Genomic DNA, 27,209 nt, shown 5'->3' on the forward strand with positions numbered 1-27,209 from the left:
CCAGGAGTTCCTACAGAAAAACCCAACGAATTTATAGAGGGTATTCCATTATCACATTACATACACTTCCACTCATAGGGCATACCCACTTCGTTACAAATTTCCTATTCAAAGGGTATACAAAATGTGCGCAAAATGTGAGACCGAATCTCACAGTCAAGCCCCTCCTCCTCCGGCATTGATTGCAAATGGAACGGAAGTGCCAGACCCCCCATCCCCCCCGCACACACACCACCCATGGCCACTGTAAAATTATTGTTTTAAACGCCGGCTTGATCATCAATTACAGTGGGGCCTCTGTATAAAGACAACGGATAATCACTTGGGATGAAAAACAGCTCGTTAATGAAGGTGTTTTTGAGGGGGGGAAGGGAAGTCAGTTTTATAATCACTTAAGAGAGACACCATCAAAAAGAGAAATATTTTGCATAAATTATAAGCAAACCAGAGAAAAAGATGCCAAGTGCCGCCTGTGGTCCATCATTTGGCGACGGCTCCCACACAGACACACACAATAAATGCTGGAGGAGGTGCTTGGGGCACTAAAATGATGCGGAATTCCAGGCAAACTCTTTCCCTCTCTCTCTGTGTCTCCTCTTTGGACCTTTTAACTATCACGCTTTCCCCATAATTACCAGACTCCCCGCCCGACTCTGACTGCCACACCAACAACAGGGTCTTCAAATCGATGTCGTGGCAAAGTCGTTGGACTTTTGTAGAGGAAACTAATCAGCAAAAGAGAGTAAGAGAGAAACGGAAGCTACAAAGAAGAAAGTCAATAACCATTCATTAAAAGATAATCCACAAAACGCTTAAGCGACTGACAGTGGAAAAGCAGAAGACACCCACGCGACTCCACCTCTTGTAAGCGGATTCCCGTAAGTCCTGAAAAGAGGCTTAAAGAAGGTATCTATATATCCCATGTATATATATTTCTAGAAACAAGACAGCCAGAAATAAACTCAACTGCACGAAACGAATTGATTAATCAACTTAACAAAGTCCCCAATAAATCAGACTGTAGGCGAGGGCATCCGAAGACAGATCTGGATCCCCAGACCCCGAAGACCCTACAGGCAAATGACCCAGTTTTCTATCTATCTATTTGTCTGTTTGTCTGCCTGTCTTTGAAGAGATACAGATAGAGAACTGTGGCTACCCCTTGGGGTATACATTTGTAACCCAAATTCGAAAATGTCTTTACAAAGTGCTTCTAAACACACATGTCGAGCAGCATTCTGAAACAAAATTGATCTTAAAGATGGTCCATTCTCTCTCTCTCCATCGATGAATGGCTAGCAGGTGTGTTGCATGCAACTAATGAGGAAATTCCTCTGTGAGGGGGGGGATGGCTCATATATCATATCAAATCTCTGGGCAAACAAAAACACAGACTTTTGTAACTCAAAACTGTTTACACTCCCCACAACAGAACCCAAGAAAAAAGCTTCAGTTAAAGTACACTCGACACATATTGCCTCTGACTCTGCCCCTGCCCCTGCCTCTGCCTCTCAGAGACTCTTTCTGTTGTGTGGGCGCTGCCTCTCGGGTACTGTCATATATGGCCTCCATTTATCCGCCGGTTTATAAATACTTTACATACGGCTTTGGCAAGCCATAAAGTAATGAAATATTTTTTTGATTTTTTTCGCATTCAATTGAATTTCTGTGGGCTCTGACTCAAAGGTGCGCCCCATATACGTAGGGGCTATACATTTATTGAATGGATCTGAAAAGAGCAATACAAATAATTTGTTGGAGAGGGGATAGTTCTTCCAGACAGAAACTGCATTAAATATATGAGGGGGCGCACTTTTCGCTATAGTTTTTGGGGTTGCAGCAAGTGCCACCCTCTACTGCTTCCGACAGCTGGCAGAATAGTATCTGGAAATCCGCCATAGAGGGGGGGGATACGTGTCAAGGAAACAGCTGAGAAGCGGAAAGAGAGCAACGGTTCTTGCTCTCACAGAAATCGATTTTTCCCCCCAAAACCAATAAGAAACCAATCTGGTGGATACATTTAAGTGGCTGAAAATACACCTTACCTGAATAAATGATATACAATATGTATTACGGGTATGTCTCCAAAATTAATCCGAAACCAAAGTATTCCCTAGCCGTATTCGTGTATAAACTTTTAATGGACTTTGCTGATAATTCTTTATGCTTGGAAGAACAGAACAGATAAAATGTAAAGCACTTGTTGTAAACCACATGGATTTTTCACATAAAAATCATTTCGAAATGCACTTCTTACGCACCAAATGGAAACGCAATACACACCATCGACAGAGAGAGAGGGAGGGAGAGAGAGAGAGAGAGAGAGTCCCGTTGGGGTTCGGGGTTGGGCGGTTGGAAGGGTGAATGGCTGGACGATTGGGTGTGGTGAATTTTCTCGAAAAGCGCGGCCTGCTTCTATCGATTTGGCAATTAGATGCGTGAAAAGTGCACAACACAAACACAACCACAAATTGTAAATTAAATCATAAGCCACAAATGATTTACGCACTTGATACACCAAAGAATTCTGGTAGATATATTTCCAGTACGGATATACACACACGATAAGGCCAGGCACGACCACACGAGCGAGCGAGCGAGCAACGAGAAACCACGTCCGACCGTCTATGTGTGGCGCTGCTGTGTAACTCTTGTGTGGGGCGCCGCTCTTGGGCCACTCACTCACTCCGCCTGCTATGCTGGCGCTGCCAGAGCATTGGCAGAGGCAGCGGCAGCGGCAGAGGCAGCAGCAGAGACTGCGCAGCCAGTGGGAGAACCGTCTTCCAGGCGCATGGATTGACCAACATAAATCACACCAAAAAATACAAAAACAAGTCTTTGGACAACGGGAATACCCTAACATTTGAAAAGTAGGCAATCGCTTTAATTCAGGGGTAGCACAAGGCATATAAATTATCTACAATATTTACATAATACTTTTACCCAAGCTGAAATTTTCTTACTCATATACGCATACCCTCGAAAAGAGTTACTTCCTTCCTCTGTCGCATAGTGTACGCCTAAGACCTTACCACCCATTGAGTGTAGAGTAGAGTGAGAGAGCGGGAGAGCGGTAGATCAGGAGAGTGCGAGTCTGCGTTTGCAAAGAGAGTGCAAATGCAGTGCCGATGGCAACGACGAACGGCATGACACACACAGCCCTAGTTATGGCTGCGTCTGTGTGTTTGTGTGTGTGTGCGTGCTGCTGATAAGCGAATCGTGGGCTCTCCGATCAATTACCAGAAAAACACAAGGAAACACACACACAACACAAAAAGAAAATAAAAACCGATCGGTCACGCATGCGCCCTCCGCCCCGCCCGCCAACGGCCTGTAGGAAACTGGTTTCGGGGGGATTTGACATTTTAAAGACGCTGCTTCCCCTTCCCCTCCTCCGCCGCCGCCACGGCACAACGCATTCTATGCAGATTAGTTAGTTTTGTAATCAAATCGACCGCAAGCTAAATGGCATGCAATTTTCCAATGACAGGCCGCTAGAACCCGTTGTTCCGAGGTTAATGACACGATCTTAATGGCCAGCCATTACGTATGCATTTCCAGTTCAAACCGATCTATTACCCAAGCTAGTAAGAGATAATGATATGGGGATCATGTACGTTTAGATAAGGCAACTGCTGCTGAGTGCAATGCGCAGCTAAATGGATTTTCATGGCAGGGCATTTATTATCACTCGAAAGAAAGTGTGGACAATCCGCACTAACAAGCCCCCAAGAAGTGAAAACTTTTTCGGGGAAATTATAAAATTTCTCAGCTCTCCAAAACGGTAGCGGTCCAACCCTAGCGTTTAGAGAACTCACCACAGCAGTGGCTTTCCAAAGCGCAGGCGCTCTATGCGCTCCAGGAAGTCCCCGTGAGAGAGAGAGAGAGAGAGCGAGCCAGAGTTGAATGAAAAATATGTGTTACAGGCCGAAGGTAAAAGGTAACCAAGAATCTACATAAACGCAGAGTTTGCAGAGTTTTGATGAATCATTTGGTTAGGTTAGGCCTGCCTGCCATTAGGGGGTGGTGGTGGCTGGGGGTTGAGTCACTGCCCAACGAAATACATAATTGATTCGGGACCAGACTGCGTGACTGCGCCTCCAAATGTCAGTAAACAGTAGAACTTTCATTGGCCCGAGGGGGGAGGGACAGTCGAAATGTAACCAATCAACCTATAAGAAGAATTAATGACCAAATTTTGTTGTTGGCCAACTTCCGGCATTACACGAAAGAAGAAACCCGAAAGAAGAACCTCATTCAAGGCAATCAAATGCAGGCGGTACTTCTTTCGTGCCATTGAAATGCAAATTACTACGGTGGGAAGGGGGGGGGCAGCACGCCCTGATAGATAGGAGGGCCCCCGAGCAATCCCATCGATACGTTTGAACGGGCAGCGATGGCACCCAAAGATTTACAAACGTGTGATTTCATCGAAAGCTTAATTATGATGCGATTTCCATAAACAAAGCGACAAAGCTTTTTGTTTTTTTTGTCAGTGCCAAGCTCGAATTATCGCGTATGTTTTTTTTGTATTTCGATATGGGGTCTGGTCTGAAACGAGTTTGAGGAAAAGACAAAACAACACACAGAGAGAGCGAGAGATTTCTTAGTCACTCGAAAAAACAGACCCGACCATATGCCAGAGCTAGAGGATAGAACTCCAAAGGCGCACCTCGCGCCGAGGCATTGGCGATGCGATAATTATCAAGTTAATTACTCGACGCTAATTAGTCGGCAGCGCGTGAGAGGCTGGCAGAGGTGGCCCACGGTGACCCTAGGTCGCGGCTGAAATTAAAACCATTTGCTTGCTGCTGAAAACGAAAGGTAAAATCCAAAAGATAACAGACCCGTGAGGAATGAATGATAAAGACAAATGGCATGCCGAAGCGCATGGGGGCATGGGAAAGACAATATCCAATTGGTACGGAAACTGGAGCTCGAAAGCAAGCCGAAGAGGAGAGCAAAAGCAGCAGCAGCAGCAATGGCAACTGCAAATCAACTTAATGACGACAGGCTGGCAACTTTTCAAACGGTTTTATCTGGTGAGATCGTGAGATGGAAGTGGAGCCGCCGTACCCTGCTCTGAAAGTGGAAATGAATTTAAGTTTGGTTTTATAATCAAACCCAATAAAACCAAATAACAATGGTGGTGGTTGGGGGGGGGTTGGACCCAGCCACACTTGCATGTAGGAAAAAAATCGATGAGTGCTCAATTAACTGTTATTTGCACACACATACACACAAACACACCTACGTGGAGCACGCCCGCACAAACATACTCTTGCAAAAACACCCATACATGCCTAAATGCAGATGAAGTTACCTTTTTCTTTTGAATATTTTTGTTGTTTTTGTTTTATTGGGCAATCTGATCCTCAACAAACATTGGTGGTGGTGTTGCAGCTGGTTCCGCCTGCGCCTCCAAGTGGATTGGCAAATACTGCCACTCCCACACTCCAATTGGCACTTGCAGATTTTTTTTAGGGCGCGTTAGGGCTCACACACACACACACACCTTTTTCGTTGCCAAAATTACTGTCCCCCGTTTCGCGAGTGTGTGGACCACCACTGTTTAATAATTTACTTTTTGCATTTATTAACAGTTATGTCAAGCTTTTTTTTGTTGTTGGCAGCGCGGCGTCTTCGATGCGTCGTCGCTGCTGATTTTTGTTGTTGCAAAATTTTCGTGTAAATTATGTACAATGGGGGTGGATTGTTGCAAGGTGGTCGAATTCACTCGCGTTCGTTGGGTTTTACGTGGTTTCGAATGCACTATGTGCCGCACGCATAATTTGCCCAATGGCAAATCGTCGATTTCGTTAGTAATTTGGCTAATTAATTCTTTTAACACGGAGAAAACTTTCGGTTGATTTTTTTGTTAATATTAGGGATCAGTGTGACCGCGGATTTATCGTCAAGATATACCGTCCGACCCTCAGAAAAATACCAAAATATACCATCTTATTTAAAAAGTATACCGTAAATATACTGACGAACTCAAGTTCAATTATACATATTCCTTGATTTTGAGGAATACTAGCTATCTAGACATGTTTATTAACGAAAAATATTAACTGCAATTGGTGCAAGCTTGGTGGATTGGTCTAACATAAAAACTGGTGAATATTTGGTTTGTGTGGTATGGCATTGTGAAAGCAGTGTTGCATTTCTGAACAAATCGATAAGCGCCGCCGCAATATAAACAAAAGAAATTGTTGTTTATTGAAATGCTTATAAATGTTGTATTAATTATATTGTTAGTGGGCTTGAACGGAAAAGCCAGTGGACAAAATCAAGGACTATGCAGCCCAGATGAAAATGCATCCGGCGCCGACAGCAGTGATACTCAGGATGAATGTAAGCCACTTGTTGCCGGCTCATTTAAACATTTAAATATATGTATGTATTTCCATACTTTTAGTTAGCTTCAATATTCTACGAAAGATAAAGAAGGCCTTGGCCAGCAATCAGCCGTGCAGCAGCGATGCCAATGATGCCAACTGCTCTTGCCACGCGGCGGTTATCAAGAGCGACCTGGCTCCCTACAAGGCAACAGGTGTCAGCCGCCAGATGATCGAGAGCTCCGCCCGGTACGGCACACGATACAAAATATACGAGAAGCGGCTGTACCGCGAAGAGAACTGCATGTTCCCAGCTCGCTGCCAGGGCATCGAACACTTTTTGTTGCCGCTGGTGGCCACGCTGCCCGACATGGATCTGGTGATCAATACGCGCGACTATCCCCAGATAAATATGGCCTGGGGCAATGGCGCACAGGGACCAATTCTCTCCTTCTCCAAGACGAAGGACCATCGTGACATCATGTATCCCGCGTGGACCTTTTGGGCAGGCGGCCCGGCCACCAAACTCCATCCCCGCGGTATTGGGCGGTGGGATCTGATGCGGGAAAAGCTGGAGAAACGGGCGGCAGCCATACCCTGGTCGCAGAAGCGCGAGCTTGGCTTCTTTCGCGGTTCCCGCACTTCAGACGAGCGTGATTCGTTGATCCTGCTGTCGCGGCGCAATCCCGAGCTGGTGGAAGCGCAGTACACAAAGAATCAGGGCTGGAAGTCGCCCAAGGACACGCTGGATGCCCCGCCCGCCGGCGAGGTGTCCTTCGAGGATCACTGCAAGTACAAGTATCTCTTCAATTTCCGTGGCGTGGCGGCCAGCTTTCGGCTGAAGCATTTGTTCCTGTGCCAGTCGCTGGTCTTCCACGTGGGCGACGAGTGGCAGGAGTTCTTCTACGACCAGCTCAAGCCCTGGGTGCACTATGTGCCCCTCAAGAATTACCCCAGCCAGCAGGAGTACGAGGAACTGCTCACGTTCTTCAGGAAAAACGATGCACTAGCCCAGGAGATAGCACAACGTGGCCGGGACTTTATCTGGCAGCATCTGCGCATGAAGGACATCAAGTGCTACTGGCGAAGGCTGCTCAAGAGCTACGTGAAGCTCCTTACCTACGAAGTGCAGCCAGAGGATCAGCTTATACACATTCAACCAGCCAAGGACGAGCTGTAGTTTCGTAATCAAATGAGATTCTTAGGGCTTAGGGCTCTACATGTCGAATATATTTATGTTTTAAGAAATTCTCTTTCGAAAAGTCATTTCAAAATTGTGTAAATGGGAGCTCTGGCTCTTCCCCTCGCCCTCCTGCTGCTGTGCGCGTTTCAGGTCTGCTCCGCATCTGAAGGCAAATGCTGTGCCAACCGTGTGGCGCCATGGAACTGTAAGCCACTGATCGCCGATGAATGACGAACTACTGACTCCCACTTATGTTTCCAGTCAGCTTAGACTTTGTTCCGCACATACTGCATGCCCTGGATCAGTACCGGCCATGCAGCAGCCAGCCAAGCGATCCAGACTGTGAATGCCATGCGCTGACCATCCGAAGGGACTTGGGGCCATATGCGGAAGCTGGAATAACGCGCTCTATGATGGCACAGTCACGACGTTTGGGGGTTGTGTACCAAGTTATTGATGGACGTATCTATCGCCAGCCGGAGGTCCCGCATCCGAAGCGCTGTGCCGATGTCGAGGACATGCTGCTGGGCATCGCCGGAGAGCTGCCGAACGTAGAGTTTATCCTGAATGTACGCGACTGGCCGCAGGTGCCATTTTTGTCGGGTTTCACGGGACCCGTCTTCTCGCACTCGGTCTCCCATCAGCATCTGGATATTATGTGTCCCGCCTGGTCCTTCTCGAGTGTCTCGGGTCCGCCATTGCAGAGATTTCCCCATGGCATTGGTCAGTGGGGCCACATGCGCCGGCACATGGCAGCGGCGGCAGCACAAGTTTCCTGGGAGCACAAGCAGCCCATCGGTTTCTTTCGCGGCACGCGTTCGTCCACCGAACGCGATACTCTTGTGCGGTTGTCAAGGCGATCCCCCGACCTGGTCGATGCCCAATACACGTCAAATGTGGGCGCTGAAACAGTCGACGAGGTGCCGTTCTCCGGCCACTGCCAATACAAATATTTGTTCAACTTTGGCGGCATCACCGCCAGCTTTCGGCTGCGCCACATTTTGCTCTGCAAATCGCTTGTTCTCCATGTGGGCGACCAGTGGCAGGAGTTTTTCTATTCCTCGCTAAAGCCATGGGTGCACTACGTCCCCGCGCCCAGTAATGCCACAGTGGAGAGCTTGGAGCAGCTGCTTGTGTACCTGCGCCTGCACGACGACCTGGCAGAGGAAATAGCCGAGCGGGGATTTCAGTTTGTGTGGCAACATTTGCGCCTGCAGGATGTCCAGTGCTATTGGCGAAACCTGCTGCAGGAATATGCCAAGTTGCTGAAATGTCGAGTGGAGCAGGAGCCGGAGTTCATCGAAGTGCGAAAGCAGACGAAAGCTCTGCAAAAATTTGAATTTCCCGGTCTGTGCCAGTGTGACCCTCTCTTGTCTGGTCAATTGTTACGTCACGAGCAAACAGCTGTTCCTTGAGATTGCCTCGATTTTCTGCGTTTTCCGACCTTTGCGCGGGTTCCTATCATGACAGCACAGTTGAATCCCTTTCGAAATGCTTTCCGGCTGCCAACGAAGCAGCGCATCAACTGGTTCCCCGGCCACATGAACAAGGGCATGCGCCAGATCCAACAGAAGCTACGAAATGTCGATTGCATTGTGGAAATACACGACTCGCGCATACCGCTGGCCGGTCGAAACTCTCAGTTCTTTGACACGATAACCGGTAGGTATGTGTGTGCAGGGAATATACCACCAAGATCTAATCCTTCCGATTCCTCAGGCAGCGGCGTAAAGCCGCATATACTTGTCCTGAACAAGGTTGATCTTCTGGGCCCCAAACAGCAGCGCAGCGTGCTCCAACAGCTCCGCAGGCAGCAGCCGGAACTGAAGAATATTTTGTTTACCAACTGCAAGGATCAGCGGAATCATGGGGTACTGGATATACTGCCTTTGGCCACGCGACTGGTGGGAGATAGCAGTCGCTACAATCGCGCCCAGAGCGCCGAGCACAACATCATGATCATCGGCGTGCCCAATGTGGGCAAGAGCTCCATTATCAATGTCCTGCGGAATGTGCATCTGAAGAAACGCAGTGCCGCTCGTGTCGGAGCAGAGGCTGGGGTGACGCGAGCTGTCGGGGAACGCATCAAGATCCAGGAGAAGCCAGCCGTCTACATGATCGACACGCCTGGCATTCTGCAGCCTTCGGTGACGGACGACGAGATGGGCATGAAGCTGGCCCTGGTTGGATGCCTACCCGATCACATTGTGGGGGAGGATTTGATTGCCGACTACCTGCTCTACTGGCTGAACAAGCACCGACGCTACGAGTATGTGGAAAAGCTCTCCCTCAGCTCCGGGCCCAGCGACAACATTAGCGCCGTACTGGCGGAATACGCCCAGACCCACGGCATGTTCCATCGCGTCAAGCAGTACGACGGGCAGGTGGAGGTGATGACAAATTTATTGGCTGCTGCGCGAAAGTTCATTCAATTCTTTCGCACCGGCCAGCTGGGGAGCATCAATCTGGACGAGCATGCATGAGACTTAGATTAAGGGATTACATGTTAATTGCTAGATAAGTAAATGTCAAACTGTTGAATCATTGGCTTTATTGGCCCTCAGTCATGGGTACATCAATGGCTATGTTGCCAACGCCAGGAACCGGAATGGAGTAGGAAACGTGGCCTAGATCGGCATCTTCGGCCATTTCCATGGGCACATGATCGGGGATGTGTTGGCTCTCCATGATGATGCCACTGGGTGCGGCTGCTGGCTCTGGCGGGGCCTCAATGGACGAACAACTGGCGACGGCGTAGCCCGTGCGGGCAGCCACCATTCGGAGCTCCTCTGGCACGCCCTTCATCCGCTTGGCAATGTTATTGGCGTAGGGGGCCATCTTTTGGTAGTACTCAATGAGCATCTGGGGATCCTTCTCCGCCACTTCGCTGCTGGACACCAAATCGAATTCGTCGCAGTATTGCCAACGGACCAAATACTTGATATCGCCGCTGACATCAGTGGTGCCCATGATCTCGGCCAGGTCGAGGCCGCGCTCGTAGCCGCGCGCCTTTTGGATTTCCTCGCACTTTGGCTTCTTTTCGCCGCGCTTTTTCGACTTGGCACGCGACTCCTCGAACCTTTGTATGAGGGCAGGACAATCGCAGTTTTCCTCGGGCTCCCATGTGTTATCCGTCGATGGATAGCCGCGCCATTTGATGAAATACTCTACCTTGCCATCGCTCGTTATTCGCTTGTCCACGATGCGCTCCACTACGAAATTGGGCTCGTTTTTCACCATTTTAACAGATTCGGTTCGCGTTGTTTACAAAATTTTATTATTTTTTTCAGATGCGACGATATATATCGCGATGAGATGCGATGGCGAAAACTTATCCAGTCGATAGTATCGAATTTATTCTACAAACTTACGTCTTATTCTTTGACCTTTTTCTGTTTAAACATGATTTTTTTAAAAATCAAAAAAAAAAGAGCACCTAAATTAGCCAATCTTGTAGAAAATTAATTCATCATTCGGATAAAATTATGTATTTAGGGCTAGGGGTAATGGCCAGCTAGTAATATGAAACCGAATATCAAAATCGAGAAATATGATTTCCGATCCTGTACGGAGAAGGCTTAACCCATTGTAGACCAGTGGGTATTAAAATACACTCCACGAAAATGATGAATCTTGAACAACAGTTCAGGTGAAAGATATCGTGTTCATTTTGTTTTTAGGGGAAAAAGTAAGGATGGATATTCCAGAATAATATCCAAACAGCAATATTTACCGCGGTCTTACTCAAGTGACCATCCTGTTTAAATAGAGGCGGGTTAAGTGGGTTAAGTTCGTCCACTGAACTTCTTCGATACCGACGCGTCTTTCGAAATTTAGCGCTTCCCAGGTTCAGGTTGTTTTTCTAATTTGTGAGCAATGGAGGAACTTGTAGAGGATTGGTCCAACTGGAATCCAATGGCCTTGGATTATAGCAACGAAAGCCTTAATAAATACATAGATGAGGCTGGGCAAAATTTTGTTGAAAAAGCACGGGCTCCCTTGAAGCCCAGCGAAATGCTTAAAAAAAATGCGGCAAAGAAAAACGCAACCGAATATCCGTACTTGATTCTAAAGAAGAAAGTGAATTTGATCACCTATTCGGTGGCAAATTTCTTTGGCCCGAAGCATGTCCACAAGATCGACCTTCGGCCCAATTCGGAACTATTCAAAGTTTTCTTCAAAGATTTGGGGTAAGTAGGAGTCGCGCAGTATGAGTGTTTTCTAAATACATACATATCTCTCGCTGCAGTTCCTTGGAGGCAGCACTCAGCCAACTGGAAGTTTTTCCGCATTTAATGGAGTTGCATAGAACACGTTTCGGTGGTCAGGAAAAGTCCAAGTCTGAATACATGCCCATGCGGAGGCCCGGCAACAAGATACCCGATTCACCTAAGCTTCCAGCAATTCTGCCAACAGCTCGTGGTCAAATTGATTTGAAATCACGCACTATATACTTTTCGGATAACACCAATAAGCATCCGGAGTTTCTAGTATTTCCGATTGTGGACTCTTCGTGCTATAAAAGCGGCTCTCTGTTGGCCATTCAAGATGTGAAGAAGCGCTACCTGAATGTGAAGTTCGAGTTTAATTTGGAGCGCCACGGGGCCTATGTACTCGAGAAACAATATGAAAAAGAAACGGGGGTGAAGCCGGTGATCCAGCAGCTGCGATGCGGAAGAATATTATATAGGTGAGAATCGATTCGGTTATGCAGGGCTCTAATACGAATGTTTCCGATACCTTAAACGTACGAATATATGGGATTTCAAACAATGTTCAATCTTCCAGGAACGCGGACGTAGATGATGAGGATGTGAATCTGTGTGAAGATGATGACAAGGAGATTCTTATGTCTGGATTCGAAAAATGCGTGAACTGCCAATCTTACACAATGATTGTGTGCAAAATTTGCGAAATGCCCTTTTGCGATGCCATGTGCTGGAGCATTCTCTCCGAGCAGCACGATCAGAAGTGCGGCACGGATCAGAAAGTGGAGTTTAAAGAGGAGAAATTTATGAAATTGTTTCCCAAGTCTGGTTTGCCGCCACGCCGTTCCATGGTCAAGATCACTGCCTTCGAGCAGTCGAATGTCCTGTATGTGCGTCCGGCCGATGTCGTTTCTGATGTGGCCTACCACCGCGTGCTCTCGGAGGTCTGGAAGCATAGCAAAAATGTACCCAAGCTTGACCAGCCGCCGGTCTGTGGCCAGATTGTACTTTACAAGTTCGAGGGACAAGTCGTTCGGGCCATGGTGCTGAATGTGGACAATCCGAAGGATATATGCGTTGTCTGCATTGATTTTGGCAGCGTTGAATACACTGATCCAGGTAAACTGTATCAATGCAGCGATTATTTGAGTAATTTGCCGCGCTACGCGACGCCTGTGAAGCTGCGCGGAGTCCCAACGCGCGCCTTGACCCCCCACCTGCGGGATGCCATGTATGAAGTTCAGACGGATATGGTTTTCGAAATAAGGTACCACAGTCGTGAGTACGATTATGGCAACCACATGCAGACGGCAGTGCTCATCCATCGGGAGAACCATAGAGCCTTAAATAGCTTTATCAAAAAAGTCATGGCCGCCGTGGAGCCCGACTTGCATAAACTTGGATTCAAAGAAGATGTAAGCATTACAGTTCTCTCAGAACGATGGCTGTTTAAAAACCCTATTTTTCTCCAAAGTTTCTGCCGCATGTGGCTGCGCCACCAGGGAAGAACATAGACCTGATTATCACGGACAATTCGTTCCTAAAGGTCGGCATCATTTACTGCACACCCGCGATTTTGGCTGTGGAAATCACGAAGATGCAGCGCACATTCCAAGACTATGGGGAAAACATAGCCAAAGCTGAGACCTACGCCGCTCCGTAAGGAGGACAGCTGGCCAAAAATTTCTTGATTCTAATCATATTCAATTGTATTTGCAGGAAGGGAGAATTGTGCATGGCCAAGTATATGGGAAAATGGTGTCGCGGTGTTTCCATGGAGCTAGTGGGTGATGGCTATCCCAGCATCTTGTTTCTGGACTATGGAAACATTGTTCCGATCCATGTGACGGATATACGTGCATATCCGGAGCAATTTACATACCCCGTATTGACTACGGAATATGTTTTGATGGGTAAGCGAGCGAGCGAGCGATTCAATGCAAGATTGTTTTTAATTTCTATTCGTCTCGTGTTTAGACCTGCCCAAAGAACTCACCGATGCGCAGACTAAACGTCTCGAGAAACACCTGGAAGTAGGTGCAATTGTGACCGTTGATGAGATTGTGAAGAACGAGGAAAACAATTACTCGCTGCGCATTGAGGGGTTGCAGAAACTTTTGTCGTAACGAGCTAACGAGCTTTTGTATGTACATAATGTAACGCGCCAACTTCAAATTAATTCGTATTTTTAGTAATATTTACATATTAATAAAAATATTTAAATTGTTAACCTTTATAAAGTAATTTAATCCTATATTCTATTAAGGGGCGTCAACAGACAACTATCATTATATTTTTACACGGCAAGGCAAGGCCCTACCTTCCATTATTTACAGAATATCTGTATTCAACCAAAACAATGCAGAAAGCATCCAAAAAGTTGTTCAACAACAACGTGAGTTCCCAAACTTCATGTTTTAAGTTTCATTTACTTTACATTTATGTTTTTCTTTATGAAAATGCGACTGAGGCTCTCTAGATTATTGCTGAGAGACGCATCCTGCAAAAGACAAATAAAAAGATTACAAAATTTACAAAAAAAAAATGTGGGTGCAGTGATACCTCGAGAAAGTCTTGGCTGTAAGGGGGCTCTACATTGGTCCAGTCGGCCAGTGCCTGCATGAAGGAAAATTTCTAGTTATAGCAAAGAGAATAGAACACACGATGCATCAGAAACAAGTTCCAAATTTTTTTGTTGCTTTCTTGGGACCGACTTTTGCTCGTCGTCAAAGACTAATTACGCCTTTTCTGCGCCCCACCAAAGACTGTGTATATTGTGGAATTACTAAAACCTCCAAGTACTCACATTCTTTGCTGTGTCATGAAGGTCGCCAAGCTGGTGATCTCCACCAGGGATTAACTGTAGGCTTCTGTGGAACTCCATTTCCTCTGGGCATCCTCCAGAGGTAATCAGTGTATAGACTTTTGTGTCCATTTCGTTTGCCGCCAATAGCTGTTCGGCCTTCGATTTGGCTTCATGATTGTAAATTATGAGATATTTACAGCGAAGCGAATGGATCTCTGTTAAACGACTGGCCAATACCAATGCAATCATTGGCGCCTGATCCTCCGTAGAGTTAAACGATGCCACATCGCAGGCTTTATCCAGCTGCATGTGCGAGATATCATAAGATCGACAGTAGCCTTTGATCAGCTCCAGACAGTCCTGACTGTTGGCCAGAACGCAGCATTTCTGGCCGCGTGCCACCGCCAAGTCATCCAGCATTAGATACACAAACTCAAATTTGGCCGAGTCGTAGAGTCCCATTTCCTGCCAGGGCGGCAGCTGGAGCAACAGCAACTGCACCGCCTTACAGTTTTGCAGCTCAAGAGCTCTGGTTTTCAGCAGCACAGGATGATCGCAAATGTGTTTGGCCATTTCAGCGATGACATCGATCTCCTAGAATATCAAAAGAGTTAGGACTGCCCTCTGACTGATGCTCTCTTACCATATCGGAGCTTTGGCTGAGCTCACAGAGGAACTGGAGAGCTTTATCTTGAAGTTCTGCGGGTTCCAGAAAGCAAATGTACTCAACTTGTGTGTGAGTGGCAGCTGGGGCATTGCCCCTCTTGAGTAGGGATGTCCTTATGGGTTTGGTGGGCTCAATATGGCCACTACCCCCGACTTGGGTAAACGTGGAAGCTGTGGATTCGGTGTTACTCGGCAGCGAGGCCCTGAAGGGTCTCCTGGCATCGCTGGGCACCGTAGGAGTGGCTACATGGCCGTTTAGTGCATCAATTTTTGCACACCAATTTGCAATTTCCAGTTTTCGATAGGCAATGCACTCCTCGATGGTCTTGAACTCATCTTGCAGCTCTACATCCTTGTTGCCAATCTGCAGCTGATCGTTTTCCTTGAAGTTTCTTTGTCGGAAGCATGTCATGCTGTCCACAACCTTTCCTGTATCATCTTTCAATGTGGCCTTCGATTCGGTTATCACCAGGGTACCATTGCCGGTCCAAATTTTGTGCTTTTTGTTGGTCTGATTCCGCCAGAGCACGTGAAAGATGCGGCTGTCCTTCAGTGGGTTTTCGCCGATTTTCAGCTCCCGCGGTCCCTGGCTTTCGTAGCCCTTGGCGGTGCCCCATTCCATGGTCGGTTCGGCGGCGGGCCAAGCAGCTGGCGGCTCCATTTCTTGATATCCGCGCTTGGCTGCCCTACGCACAGACGGAGCCTGCGAGCGTCGCATTTTATTCTTCAAAAATGTGAAATTTGCATAAAAATAAAAGAGTTGCGGGCTGTCTTGAACGATTGCTACGAAGTTGATCGATAACGATACTATCGCATTTGAATCGCTCTTCGAAAATAATCTGCAATATATTTATTTGTGAATAAAATGCACTTGCCATCAGTTACATTTTGGTAAAAGCTTAAATCAGTGAATATAACTGCTGCAAAATATTAACAGGAGCCTCCTCAAAAGTATGTGATTCGCATGTAAATTTCCGCGCGCTTGAACTATCACCGTTGATCGATAGCAATACTATCGAAAAAATGTTGTATCACTTAAATATTTTCCAGCTGTTATTTGCCATTCGCCCAGGAAGGCACGCAAAATCCATTAGCAAGGGATGGGGTGGGAAGCAGTGCTGGCGACTTTTTATTAGAAAAAAATGCTGGAAATTTAAAAAAAATCTAAAAAAAGTGTAAATAATGGTATTAACGTTATATTTTATAAGTATTTTATATACAGCTCTGTGGGGCTAGCTTCTAAATTGAACGACCATTCATGCTTTGGTAATTATGTGGACCTTCGTAGTCAAACCAGAATTCTCCAAGTCATAATAACCGCTGAATTTCCGAGTCTGACAACGGTATTGATAGAATTTCAAGTGCAACAGCTGCCAGGTCGAGAAATCAGAGGTTTTCACCAAAATCTTTATAGAAGTAAGCCTCACTCAAAAACCTAGAGCCACCCTGGCCTATCGTTCCCAGCTAGCTCACGGTGAAATCAGGGGTGTTTCCGACCTGATAAGCCAGGGGACGGATTGATCAAAACAAAAACAAAAAAAAACATACAAAAAAACAAATCTAATTTATAGGACAGACTTGTCCTCGTTGGAACTTTCGTCAGCGGGGATAGTTGGTTTCGTTATCCCTAGCAGGGTCCCACCCTTCCATGAGCGCCACCTTTTGAATTCGCTCCCTTTTCATATTCAGGGTCCCGCTCTTCTTCTCACTCTCGTCCCACCCAACTACCGTTTTCTATTCACTCATGACTCTTTTCAAATTTTCATTTTATATCAATAATATTTTCTTATTTATCTTCTTGATCATTATTAATTAATAATCTAGGTTTATATAAAGGAAACAAATACTCACACAAAAATACTAACAAAAAAAAATAAACCCTATTTCGGCCGAATTGGCAGCCCCCTTTGATAGAGGTTGTTGCTTCCTGATGCTTGCTGATGTTTTCGTTTAATCGTGGTGTTTTTTTGTATGATCGTGATATTTTGTTTAATTGTGGGTTGGTTGGTGTGTGGGGACCCAAACGTGTCTCCAGTCGGTGCTCCGCTGGATTCCTTGGTGCCGGTGCTCCGCTGACGGTTCTCGCACCAGTTTTCCGGCCTGGCCAGTACCGGGATGCTCCTGCCGATGTCCGCCGCTTCTGCTGATGTTGATGCCTGCCGTTGATGTCTTGGAGGGATCTTCGTCTCCACGATCACCAATTTTTTGTGGCCTCCTCTATTTTCTACCAGAAACTTCCTTTTCTTTCTTCCTCGCACCGTTTCCTTTTCTCCCACGCAACTCTGCCACTGCTTCCCAGGATCCACTATAGATGCCGCTGTCTCTTTCTTCTCCAGCCCTGATACCTATCGGTTCTCTCCAAAACCGCGCATAGCAAGCTGTAGCTAATATTTTCTCAATTTATTAAATTAATATAGCTATATTTGCACTCAATTTCGGAATATTTTTAACTTTAGGGTAATCAAAAATTTTGGCTAATTCCATTTTTCTTAGCGTACAAAATTTTGTTGAGGAAAAAGGTTTAGAAAAGGGAAGAATTTCAAAATTATTTTGGAAAATATCGCTAAAAAATAATGATGAACTGGCCACATTTTCTTAATTGTTTAACCAGTTGCAACATTAAAAACTTTAAAAATTATAAAAAATTCAGAACAGAAGTTCCCGCTTCCCGCCTTTGGTCTTCAAAAAGCCAGATATGACGGGAAAAGAGCGTAGTCGGCAGCACTGGTGGGAAGTGTGAGAGAACCAGAAGCATGGTATCGAGACGAGAACAAGCCGGCACTAGGAAGTCTGTTCCATATTAAGCATTCGTTTGAAACAGAGTATATAAAGGAATCACAGGCGTGGTGCAGGCCCACGCCCATTATGGCGTTCCATTGGTGCGACAACAATTTGCACACGACGGTGTTCACGCCGCGCGACTTCCAAGTGGAGCTGCTGGCAGCCGCGTACGAGCGGAACACCATCATCTGCCTGGGACACAGGAGCTCCAAGGAGTTCATTGCCCTGAAGCTACTCCAGGAGCTGTCCAGGCGGGGCCGCCGCCATGGCAAGGTTAGTGTATACCTCAGCTGTCAGGTGGGAATCGACAAGGAGCCAGCGTCCATTTACACGATGCTCACGCACCTGACCGACCTGCGAGTGTGGCAGGAGCAGCCAGACATGCAGACACCCTTTGCCCACAACTGGATGGACTATCATGTGTCCATTTTGCGGCCGGAGGGGTTTCTCTGCCTGCTAGTTTCGGGCGAGCTGCCGCTGACCAGCGTTGAGCTGATTGTTCTGGAAGACTGCCATGACAGCGCCGTCTATCAGCGGATACTGCCCATTTTCTTGGATCACATATTGCCGGCGAGGCCTGCGGACAGACCGAGAATCTTGGGCCTGGCCGGTCCCCTGCACAGCGCTGGCTGCGAGCTGCAGCAGCTGAGCGCCATGCTGGTGACCCTCGAGCAGAATGTCCTCTGTCGCATCGAGACGGCCAGCGACATTGTCACCGTGCTGAGGTACTGCTCGAAGCCCCACGAATACATCGTCCAGTGTGCGCCGTTCGAGATGGATGAGCTGTCGCTGGTTCTGGCGGACATACTGAACACGCACAAGTCCTTTCTGATGGATCATCGATACGATCCCTTCGAGATATACGGCATGGACCAGTTCATGGAGGATCTGAAAGGTAAGTGTGTGCGCGCTTTGGCAGACCTTTCCGGCTAAGTCTCTCCATTGGCAGATATACCCGATCCCAAGCTGGATCCACTGAATGTGATTGACTCCTTGCTGGTCGTTCTGCATGAGATGGGTCCCTGGTGCACGCAGCGGGCCGCCCACCATTTCTATCAGAGCAACGAGAAGCTGAAGGTGAAAACGCCACACGAACGGCACTACCTGCTGTACTGCCTCGTGAGCACGGCCCTCGTGCAGCTGCACTCCCTCTGCGATCACACATTCCAGAAGCAACTAGGAGGAGACCCACGGCAGACCATTGAGCGGTATTCCAGTCCCAAAGTGAAGCGCCTGCTGCAAACGCTGCGCTGCTTCAAGCCGGAGGAGGGTCATGGCCATGGCCATGGACATGGACATGGGCAAGCCGAAGTGCTGCGCAAGATGCGCCATCAAGTGGAGCAGGCGGATTTCAATAAGCTCTCGCATGCGCTGGAGACCAAGTGCCAGGTGGTGGATCAACTGGAGCCGCAGGCAACGGACGCGCGCACTCTGGTGGCCAATCTGGAGCACATGCTGCAGCATCCAGAGGGCAAACCCATGCCGAGGCGCAACAGCCATCGACCCCTGCCATCAGCAGCAACCACGGCTCAGGTGCAGTCGTCCCCAGCGAAGGGAAAGCACAGCTCCAACCCGCACAACCGTGTCCGGAGACGTGTGTACACGCGGCGCCACAACAGGGACCAGCACGATGGTGGGGATACTCTGTGTGCTTTGATCTACTGCAATCAGAACCACACGGCACGTGTGCTGTTCGAGCTGCTGGCGGAGATGGGCAAGCGGGATGCCGATTTGAAGTTCCTGCGCTGCCAGTACACCACAGATCGGGTGGCCGATCCCACCACAGAGCCCAAGGAGGCCGAGCTGGAGCACCGCAGGCAGGAGGAGGTGCTCAAGCGCTTTCGCATGCACGATTGCAATGTTCTGATCGGTACATCGGTCCTCGAGGAGGGCATCGATGTGCCCAAGTGCAATCTCGTTGTCCGCTGGGATCCGCCGACCACCTACCGCAGCTACGTCCAGTGCAAAGGGCGGGCCCGGGCCGCCCCAGCCTACCATGTCATTCTGGTGGCCCCCAGGTATACCAGTCCCGCGATTGGGGTCGTGCAATTGACGGACAAGAGTCATCGCTTTATCTGCGGCGCTGGAGGAGGAGCAGCCGACTCGACGGAAGTGGACAGCGATTCCGATGACTCGGCCATGCCGAATTCCCTTGGCTCCGATCCCTATACGTTTGGCACGGCACGTGGCACGGTAAAGATCCTCAATCCCGAGGTGTTTAGCAGTGTGCCGCCCATGGCATGCGAGATTAAAGAGATCCAGGACGAGACGCCAGCCATTGCCATGGACAGCAGCAATTCCAGCGACGAGGCCGTGAGTCTGAACAACACCCCGCCCAGTGAGAGCCAGTCCAGTGGTGATCCCAAGATCCCCAGGAAGCGCTTTCAATGTGAGGTCCCGCCCGCAGAGGGCGCTGAGGCCAAACCGGAAGCGAATACCTCGGCCGTGGATGGCCTGGCCAGCACCACAAAGGCATTAGTCCATCAGATGGCCCAGTATCGGGAGATCGAACAGATGCTGCTCTCAAAATGTGCCAACACCGAGCCGCCCGAGCAGGAGCAGCAGGAGGCGGAACGCTTCAACAGCTGCCTGGCTGCGTACCGGCCCAAGCCGCAGCTCCTCACGGGCGCCTCTGTAGACCTGAGCACGGCCATAGCGCTGGTCAACAAGTACTGCGCTCGATTGCCCAGCGATACGTTCACCAAGCTGACGGCCCTGTGGCGCTGTGCCCAGAGCGAACGCTCAGGCGTCACCCTCTATCAGTACACACTACGCCTGCCCATCAACTCACCGCTGAAACATGACATTGTGGTACGTAGCTGAGGCTGAGACGTCTTCCCATTGAGTTCTCATTTACCTTATTTTCTCGCAGGGTCTGCCGATGACCACGCAGACGTTGGCGCGACGTCTGGCTGCCCTGCAGGCCTGCGTGGAGCTGCATAAGATCGGCGAACTGGATGATCAACTGCAGCCCATTGGCAAGGAGGGTTTCCGTGCCCTGGAGCCCGACTGGGAATGCTTTGAGCTGGAGCCCGAGGACGAGCAGATCGTGCAGCTCAGCGACGAGCCGCGACCGGGTACGACAAAGCGACGACAGTACTACTACAAGCGCATCGCCTCCGAGTTCTGTGACTGTCGACCGGTGGCCGGGGCACCCTGCTACCTGTACTTCATCAAGCTGACGCTTCAGTGCCCCATACCCGAGGAGCAGAACACCCGGGGCAGGAAGATCTATCCGCCGGAAGATGCCCAGCAGGGCTTCGGCATACTCACCATGAAGCGGATACCCAAGCTGAGTGCCTTCTCGATTTTCACACGGTCCGGGGAGGTGAAGGTCTCGCTGGAGCTGGCCAAGGAGCGTGTGGTGCTGACGCCCGAACAGATTGGCTGCATCAATGTCTTCCTGAACTACACGTTCACCAATGTGCTGCGCCTGCAGAAGTTCCTCATGCTCTTCGATCCCGATTCCACCGAGAACTGTGTCTTCATTGTGCCCACCCTGAAGACGGGGTCGCCGCCGGAGGGCAGCAAAAAGATCGACTGGCAGTTCCTGGAGCTGATCCAAGCCAATGGTAACACCATGCCCAAATCGGTGCCCGACGAGGAGCGCCTGGCGCAGCCCTTCGATGCCCAGCGGTTTCAGGATGCCGTCGTGATGCCCTGGTACCGCAACCAGGACCAGCCGCAGTACTTCTACGTGGCCGAGATCTGTCCGCATCTGTCGCCGCTGAGCTGCTTCCCCGGCGACAACTATCGCACCTTCAAGCACTACTATTTCGTGAAATATGGCCTGACCATACAGAATGCCGCTCAGCCCCTGCTCGACGTCGATCACACGAGTGCGCGGCTCAACTTTCTCACGCCGCGGTATGTCAATCGGAAGGGCGTGGCCCTGCCCACCAGCTCCGAGGAGACGAAGCGCGCCAAGCGGGAGAATCTCGAACAGAAACAGATACTAGTGCCAGAGCTGTGCACCGTGCATCCGTTTCCCGCCTCTCTGTGGCGCACGGCTGTGTGTCTGCCCTGCATCCTGTATCGCATCAATGGGCTGCTCCTGGCGGATGACATACGGAAGCAGGTGTCCGCAGATCTGGGACTGGGTCGGCAGCAGATCGACGACGAGGAGTTTGAGTGGCCCATGCTGGACTTTGGCTGGAGTCTGTCGGAGGTGCTCAAGAAGTCGCGTGAGTCCAAGCAAAAGGATGCCGTCGTCAATGGCAAGGAGCAGGCGAAGGAGAAGGAAAGCGAACCGCCGCCAGTGGAAAGTGAACCCCCCTTAGTGGAGAAGTTGGCCGCCAAGAGCGCCAACGAACTGATCATCGAGGGGGAACAGAAGCTCCAGGATGAGGACGATGATTTCATTGAGATTGGGACTTGGTCGAACGACATGGCCGATGACATAGCCTCCTTCAACGATGACGAGGATGACGAAGACGAAGACGAGGAGTCCACCTATCTGCCCGTACTGCCAGCCAATGTAAAGTTCTGTAAGTTGAAACCGCAATCTCCGGGCGGACACGAGTGTAATAGATCCTTCTTTCAGGCGATCAGCACACCCGCTATGGGTCGCCCACCTTCTGGGACGTGAGCAACGCCGACGGGTCGCTAAAGCAGCCGAAAAACAAGGGCAACCAACAGCAGAGTTCCGCTGGCAAGGGCAAGGGGGCGGGCAAGCCCAGTTTCACCTTCTACGACTCGGACAACTCTTTGGGCTCCAGCTATGGGGACGATGATCACGGGATGCCGCTCAGCTATTTCCATGGCAACTATAGCTCGGATGAGGATGCTGTGGCGGATGATATCGATGCGGGACGCATTGAATTCACATCCAAAAACGAAGCGGAGACGATTGAGACGGCCCAGGATGTGGAGAAGCGACAGAAGCAGATCTCCATTATTCAGGCGACGAACGCGAACGAGCGACAGTACCAGCAGACGAAGAATCTGTTGATTGGCTTCAAATTCGAGGAGCAGCAGCAGCAACAGGAACAGCAGCAGGCGTCTGCAAAGCCCAGCGTGGACTACGAGCAGTCGATCCTCAAGCTGCAGTCGGAGATTGAGAGCTCTGGCATGCTAGTGCCTCACGATCAGCAGCTGGCCCTGAAGCGGGCCGATCCTGCCGAGGCCCATGTGACCCCCTACTCGATGATTGAGCTGCTGAAGCTGTTGCTGCCCTACGTCCCGGAGGACAAGCTGCTGCACAAATTGGGCGAACGGGCAGAGCTTCAGCTGTCGGATCTGATTGATCTAAATGCGGATTGGGTTAGCGGACACTCCGAGGAGGAGATCTACAGCGTATTGGGCTGTGGGGACAGCTTTGACAACTACAACGATCAGCACAGAATGGACCTTGGTGAGAAGCAGCTGCGATTGCAGTATGCTTCGAGGAAGATCAGTGCCGCCAGCCCCGTAAAGGACGCCCTGCCAATGATCCTGCCCGCGGGCTTCAGCTTTGATCTTCAGCCCGAGCTTGTGGGCCATCCCGGACCCAGTCCCAGTGTCATTCTGCAGGCGCTGACCATGTCGAATGCCAACGATGGCATCAATCTGGAGCGCCTGGAGACCATCGGTGACTCGTTCCTCAAGTATGCCATCACCACCTATCTGTACATCACGTACGAGAACGTCCACGAGGGCAAGCTGAGCCACCTGCGGTCCAAGCAGGTGGCCAACCTCAATCTGTACCGCCTGGGCCGGCGCAAGCGGCTGGGCGAATATATGATAGCCACCAAATTCGAGCCGCACGACAATTGGCTGCCGCCGTGCTACTACGTGCCCAAGGAGCTGGAGAAGGCCCTGATCGAGGCCAAGATACCCACCCACCACTGGAAGCTGGCCGATCTGCTGGACATCAAGAATCTGAGCAGCGTCCAGATATGCGAGATGGTGCGCGAGAAGGCCGAGGCCCTGGGACTCCCAGGAAGCGCAGAGCAGGCAACGCCACAGGCGACAACGGTTCCCCTGGACGAATCGAACGACAGCTGCAACGATTTCAGCTGCTTTATACCCTACAATCTGGTGTCGCAGCACAGCATACCGGACAAGTCCATTGCCGATTGTGTGGAGGCCCTGATTGGGGCCTACCTCATCGAGTGCGGACCCCGCGGAGCGCTACTCTTCATGGCCTGGCTGGGAGTGCGTGTGCTGCCGTATAGCCGCCAGCCGGCGCCTGCCAGCGATTCGGAAAGGACGCCCGGCAGCACCACACCCGATGCCAAGCAAATGGTGACGGTATATGGCTCTTGGCCAACGCCACGCAGTCCCCTGCTGCACTATGCCCCCAATGCGGAGAGGGAGCTGGAGCATCTGCTCAGCGGCTTCGAGGAGTTTGAGGCCAGCCTGGGATACAGGTTCCGCGATCGTTCCTACCTGCTGCAGGCCATGACGCACGCCAGCTACACGCCCAATCGGCTGACAGACTGCTACCAGCGGCTGGAATTCCTGGGCGATGCCGTCCTCGACTACTTGATCACACGCCACCTGTACGAGGATCCGCGCCAGCACTCGCCTGGGGCCCTCACCGATCTTCGTTCCGCGTTGGTGAACAACACAATCTTCGCCTCGCTGGCCGTGCGACACGGTTTCCACAAGTTCTTCCGTCATCTATCGCCTGGACTGAACGATGTCATCGATCGGTTTGTGCGCATCCAGCAGGAGAACGGCCACAGCATCAGCGAGGAGGTAACCAATGCCGTCATTTCCATTCAATATTTGAATTCTTGCTTACATTTTCCTCTCCATTTTAGTACTACTTGCTCTCCGAGGAGGAGTGTGACGATGCCGAGGACGTTGAGGTCCCCAAGGCCTTGGGCGATGTCTTCGAGTCGATAGCTGGGGCCATCTTTCTCGATTCGAACATGTCCCTGGATGTGGTCTGGCATGTCTACAGCAATATGATGAGCCCGGAAATCGAGCAGTTCAGCAACTCAGTGCCAAAGTCCCCCATACGGGAACTGCTCGAACTGGAGCCGGAGACGGCCAAATTTGGGAAGCCGGAGAAGCTGGCCGACGGACGCCGGGTGCGCGTCACCGTCGATGTCTTCTGCAAGGGCACCTTCCGTGGCATTGGACGCAACTACCGAATAGCCAAGTGTACGGCAGCCAAGTGCGCACTGCGGCAGCTCAAAAAGCAGGGTCTGATTGCCAAGAAAGACTAAACCCCCCCGCAGCCCAGGGCCAAGAAGCAGCGATGTGTGATGCCAGATTAGGCTTTAATAGATAGGCTACTTATAAACCGTTCAAAAACACATATGCAAGCAAATTAAAGAACATTTTTTCTAAAAAGTAAAAAGTACAAAAAAGTTATATGACAAAAAACTAGGCTGCAGTTGAGTAGATCCCAATGATTAACGATAACGTTATGGGAACGGGAACGGTAACGTTATGAATCTCTACATTTATACCCGATTCTCAGTCCGTCTTGCTTCACGCCTAGTTCTCAGGGACTATAAGAGATAGAGCAACGAAATTGTGTATCCAGACTCCTGTGATATCGCGCCCCCGCAAATCGTCTGTGGCATCCACAATTTTAAAGATACGAGAAACCCGTAAACGCAGATTCATAGAGAATGGACATATCTAGCAGATTGCCGAATCTATATCAGATCGGATTATTATTACAGCCAGAAGGAACAAATCAGTTTTCATGGGCTACGCAGCGCCGTCCACTCACACACTCTTCGTCGTGCAATGTGTGCGCTCTCTGACGGAGTGGCGTCATACTGACTGAGCATCGGGTATCAGAATGAGCGCGAGAGATTGCGAAAGCAGCTTAGATGCTGTTGAGCCAACAATAATGGAGACCTACTAGAAATCCTTTAGTCTTTACACCTGACGCAACCTTCTTTCGATTATACGACCCGTATTTATGGCTCCTCGACTCTTATCGGAATTGCAAAGGCAAAAACGCGAAGCGATGAAGCAGAGAACTTTAGTGATAGCTGGAAAAGAGGCGAAACATGACTGATTCGGCGACAGTACCTGAGATAATTCCATTTGAAGATATCGCACTGGGAGAGGTAAATTGCACACCATAGTAAATCTTTTTGTATGCCACTTGGGACAGTACACTTTTAGATCCTCGGAAGGGGCTACTATGGACAGGTCTATAAAGCAGTGTGGGGCGACCTGTCGATTGCCGTGAAGAGGATAAAAGAGGGCTTCGAGGACAAGGAATTCAAGAGGGAGGTAAACCAGCTGTCGAAGATCAGCCATGAAAATATCATAAAGCTCTATGGCGTCTCAATACACGAGAGAACAGTCCATCTACTCATAGAGTATGTCGATGGTGGATCTCTGCACAATTTCCTGCATGCCGAATGGAAGCCAAGCTATACGTTGGCTCATGCCATCAACTGGGGACTCCAGATCGCAAAGGTGTGTGTACATATCGACAGATAATAAAAGCATACTGATATATCTCTGCCCTAGGGTGTTGCTTATCTTCATGCCATGAAACCCAAAGCGGTGATACATCGCGACATAAAGGCCCTCAATTCACTGCTGGGGCAGAGGGGCCTCCATCTGAAAATCTGTGACTTTGGCACTGTTGTGGACATGACCAATTCGATGTCAACCGATCGAGGCACTGCCCTCTATATGGCACCCGAGGTTCGTCTCATTATTCGTTATATCTCAATCTGCAATCATTCGAATGAGCTTCTTACCCGCAAAAGGTATGCAGGGGCAAACACTACACCGAGAAGTGCGATGTACATAGCTGGGCCATGACCCTCTGGGAGATACTATCGCGTAGGCAGCCGTACGGAAATCTTATTACCCATTATCAGGTCACAATGGCCGTGATCACAGGTAAGAGAAAATACCTTATATAAGAATCCCAAGTAATTCGAATCCTTTTCAATCGACTAGGTGAACGGCCACCATTGGATCAGGTAAGGGTGGACTGTCCTGAGCACATAAAACTCTTGATGAGAGACTGTTGGGATATGGATCCCAGCAGAAGACACTCGATGCAGGATGTCGTCACGGTCTTGAAGGAGTTCATTACGAACAATGAGAATCAACTCAAGCCTTTGGAGTATGTATTCAGGAATCAGGAAGTGCTGCCCTTATAAACTGTATATTAAGGAATAAGAAATACAGAGATTTGTGTATAATTTCAAGAGGTTTTGAATGAATCGTTTCGTTTAGTTTTTAAAAAGGAACCAGCTTTAATTGATCTCTTTCGAACGATATACAAAATGGGGTTTATGTAGTTCTTG

At 49.4% G+C, this 27,209-nt stretch overlaps 8 protein-coding genes across 9 annotated transcripts; 6 read left to right on the forward strand and 2 right to left on the reverse strand.

The window, feature by feature from the left end:
• The first annotated feature begins 6,227 nt into the window (after positions 1 to 6,227).
• Positions 6,228 to 7,589, forward strand: LOC6587843 (O-glucosyltransferase rumi). Its single transcript, XM_002012709.2, has 2 exons — positions 6,228 to 6,357; positions 6,422 to 7,589. Exons 1-2 carry the CDS (start codon positions 6,228 to 6,230, stop codon positions 7,519 to 7,521), a joined length of 1,230 nt encoding a protein of 409 aa, XP_002012745.1. The 3' UTR covers positions 7,522 to 7,589.
• A 21-nt stretch (positions 7,590 to 7,610) lies between these two features.
• LOC6587777 (O-glucosyltransferase rumi) lies at positions 7,611 to 8,949 on the forward strand. Its single transcript, XM_002012710.2, has 2 exons — positions 7,611 to 7,729; positions 7,786 to 8,949. The coding sequence occupies exons 1-2, from the start codon at positions 7,624 to 7,626 to the stop codon at positions 8,937 to 8,939; spliced, it is 1,260 nt and encodes a 419-aa protein (XP_002012746.1). The 5' UTR covers positions 7,611 to 7,623; the 3' UTR covers positions 8,940 to 8,949.
• LOC6587805 (mitochondrial GTPase 1) lies at positions 8,929 to 10,065 on the forward strand. The gene is made up of 2 exons (XM_002012711.2): positions 8,929 to 9,186; positions 9,244 to 10,065. The coding sequence occupies exons 1-2, from the start codon at positions 8,988 to 8,990 to the stop codon at positions 10,005 to 10,007; spliced, it is 963 nt and encodes a 320-aa protein (XP_002012747.2). The 5' UTR covers positions 8,929 to 8,987; the 3' UTR covers positions 10,008 to 10,065.
• LOC6587731 (chromobox protein homolog 3) lies at positions 10,047 to 10,789 on the reverse strand. The gene has a single exon (XM_002012712.2). The coding sequence runs from the start codon at positions 10,762 to 10,764 to the stop codon at positions 10,075 to 10,077; it is 690 nt and encodes a 229-aa protein (XP_002012748.1). The 5' UTR covers positions 10,765 to 10,789; the 3' UTR covers positions 10,047 to 10,074.
• A 568-nt stretch (positions 10,790 to 11,357) lies between these two features.
• LOC6587717 (protein vreteno) lies at positions 11,358 to 13,920 on the forward strand. Its single transcript, XM_026988858.1, has 6 exons — positions 11,358 to 11,714; positions 11,774 to 12,214; positions 12,313 to 13,147; positions 13,207 to 13,391; positions 13,452 to 13,645; positions 13,710 to 13,920. The coding sequence occupies exons 1-6, from the start codon at positions 11,401 to 11,403 to the stop codon at positions 13,856 to 13,858; spliced, it is 2,118 nt and encodes a 705-aa protein (XP_026844659.1). The 5' UTR covers positions 11,358 to 11,400; the 3' UTR covers positions 13,859 to 13,920.
• Positions 13,921 to 13,977: 57 nt separating this feature from the next.
• LOC6587743 lies at positions 13,978 to 15,950 on the reverse strand. Of its 2 annotated transcripts, none has more exons than XM_026988866.1 (4): positions 15,182 to 15,950; positions 14,539 to 15,132; positions 14,295 to 14,366; positions 13,978 to 14,232 (listed from the first exon to the last, which is right to left on the reverse strand). In XM_026988866.1, the coding sequence occupies exons 1-4, from the start codon at positions 15,920 to 15,922 to the stop codon at positions 14,161 to 14,163; spliced, it is 1,479 nt and encodes a 492-aa protein (XP_026844667.1). In that variant the 5' UTR covers positions 15,923 to 15,950; the 3' UTR covers positions 13,978 to 14,160. The 2 variants fall into 2 exon arrangements, with proteins under 2 accessions (XP_026844667.1, XP_002012750.2); XM_002012714.2 differs by having other exon boundaries at positions 13,979 to 14,232; positions 14,295 to 14,348.
• A 1,956-nt stretch (positions 15,951 to 17,906) lies between these two features.
• On the forward strand, positions 17,907 to 25,302 carry LOC6587702 (endoribonuclease Dcr-1). The gene is made up of 5 exons (XM_002012715.2): positions 17,907 to 18,880; positions 18,935 to 20,796; positions 20,858 to 22,472; positions 22,529 to 24,666; positions 24,732 to 25,302. The coding sequence occupies exons 1-5, from the start codon at positions 18,070 to 18,072 to the stop codon at positions 25,140 to 25,142; spliced, it is 6,837 nt and encodes a 2,278-aa protein (XP_002012751.1). The 5' UTR covers positions 17,907 to 18,069; the 3' UTR covers positions 25,143 to 25,302.
• A 431-nt stretch (positions 25,303 to 25,733) lies between these two features.
• LOC6587679 (mitogen-activated protein kinase kinase kinase 7) lies at positions 25,734 to 27,104 on the forward strand. The gene is made up of 5 exons (XM_002012716.2): positions 25,734 to 26,003; positions 26,062 to 26,361; positions 26,416 to 26,595; positions 26,661 to 26,796; positions 26,857 to 27,104. The coding sequence occupies exons 1-5, from the start codon at positions 25,944 to 25,946 to the stop codon at positions 27,060 to 27,062; spliced, it is 882 nt and encodes a 293-aa protein (XP_002012752.1). The 5' UTR covers positions 25,734 to 25,943; the 3' UTR covers positions 27,063 to 27,104.
• Positions 27,105 to 27,209: the final 105 nt, after the last annotated feature.

This window comes from Drosophila persimilis, unplaced genomic scaffold (genome assembly GCF_003286085.1).
Source record: "Drosophila persimilis strain 14011-0111.01,24,50 unplaced genomic scaffold, DperRS2 tig00000000-arrow-pilon, whole genome shotgun sequence".
In the NCBI taxonomy this organism is placed as follows: Eukaryota; Metazoa; Arthropoda; class Insecta; order Diptera; family Drosophilidae; genus Drosophila; species Drosophila persimilis.

Coding starts and splice junctions, on each gene's coding strand:
- LOC6587843 (XM_002012709.2), top strand. CDS start 6,228: ATGCTTATAAATGTTGTATTAATTATATTGTTAGTGGGCTTGAACGGA. Junction 6,358..6,421: donor CAGTGATACTCAGGATGAAT/GTAAGCCACTTG, acceptor CCATACTTTTAG/TTAGCTTCAATATTCTACGA.
- LOC6587777 (XM_002012710.2), top strand. CDS start 7,624: ATGGGAGCTCTGGCTCTTCCCCTCGCCCTCCTGCTGCTGTGCGCGTTT. Junction 7,730..7,785: donor CCGTGTGGCGCCATGGAACT/GTAAGCCACTGA, acceptor TTATGTTTCCAG/TCAGCTTAGACTTTGTTCCG.
- LOC6587805 (XM_002012711.2), top strand. CDS start 8,988: ATGACAGCACAGTTGAATCCCTTTCGAAATGCTTTCCGGCTGCCAACG. Junction 9,187..9,243: donor GTTCTTTGACACGATAACCG/GTAGGTATGTGT, acceptor CCGATTCCTCAG/GCAGCGGCGTAAAGCCGCAT.
- LOC6587731 (XM_002012712.2), bottom strand. CDS start 10,764: ATGGTGAAAAACGAGCCCAATTTCGTAGTGGAGCGCATCGTGGACAAG.
- LOC6587717 (XM_026988858.1), top strand. CDS start 11,401: ATGGAGGAACTTGTAGAGGATTGGTCCAACTGGAATCCAATGGCCTTG. Junction 12,215..12,312: donor TGCGGAAGAATATTATATAG/GTGAGAATCGAT, acceptor TCAATCTTCCAG/GAACGCGGACGTAGATGATG. Junction 13,392..13,451: donor GCTGAGACCTACGCCGCTCC/GTAAGGAGGACA, acceptor TTGTATTTGCAG/GAAGGGAGAATTGTGCATGG.
- LOC6587743 (XM_026988866.1), bottom strand. CDS start 15,922: ATGCGACGCTCGCAGGCTCCGTCTGTGCGTAGGGCAGCCAAGCGCGGA. Junction 15,133..15,181: donor TCAGCCAAAGCTCCGATATG/GTAAGAGAGCAT, acceptor TTGATATTCTAG/GAGATCGATGTCATCGCTGA. Junction 14,367..14,538: donor TTCATGACACAGCAAAGAAT/GTGAGTACTTGG, acceptor TGCTATAACTAG/AAATTTTCCTTCATGCAGGC.
- LOC6587702 (XM_002012715.2), top strand. CDS start 18,070: ATGGCGTTCCATTGGTGCGACAACAATTTGCACACGACGGTGTTCACG. Junction 18,881..18,934: donor GTTCATGGAGGATCTGAAAG/GTAAGTGTGTGC, acceptor CTCCATTGGCAG/ATATACCCGATCCCAAGCTG. Junction 22,473..22,528: donor GCCAGCCAATGTAAAGTTCT/GTAAGTTGAAAC, acceptor TCCTTCTTTCAG/GCGATCAGCACACCCGCTAT.
- LOC6587679 (XM_002012716.2), top strand. CDS start 25,944: ATGACTGATTCGGCGACAGTACCTGAGATAATTCCATTTGAAGATATC. Junction 26,004..26,061: donor AAGATATCGCACTGGGAGAG/GTAAATTGCACA, acceptor GTACACTTTTAG/ATCCTCGGAAGGGGCTACTA. Junction 26,362..26,415: donor GGGGACTCCAGATCGCAAAG/GTGTGTGTACAT, acceptor TCTCTGCCCTAG/GGTGTTGCTTATCTTCATGC.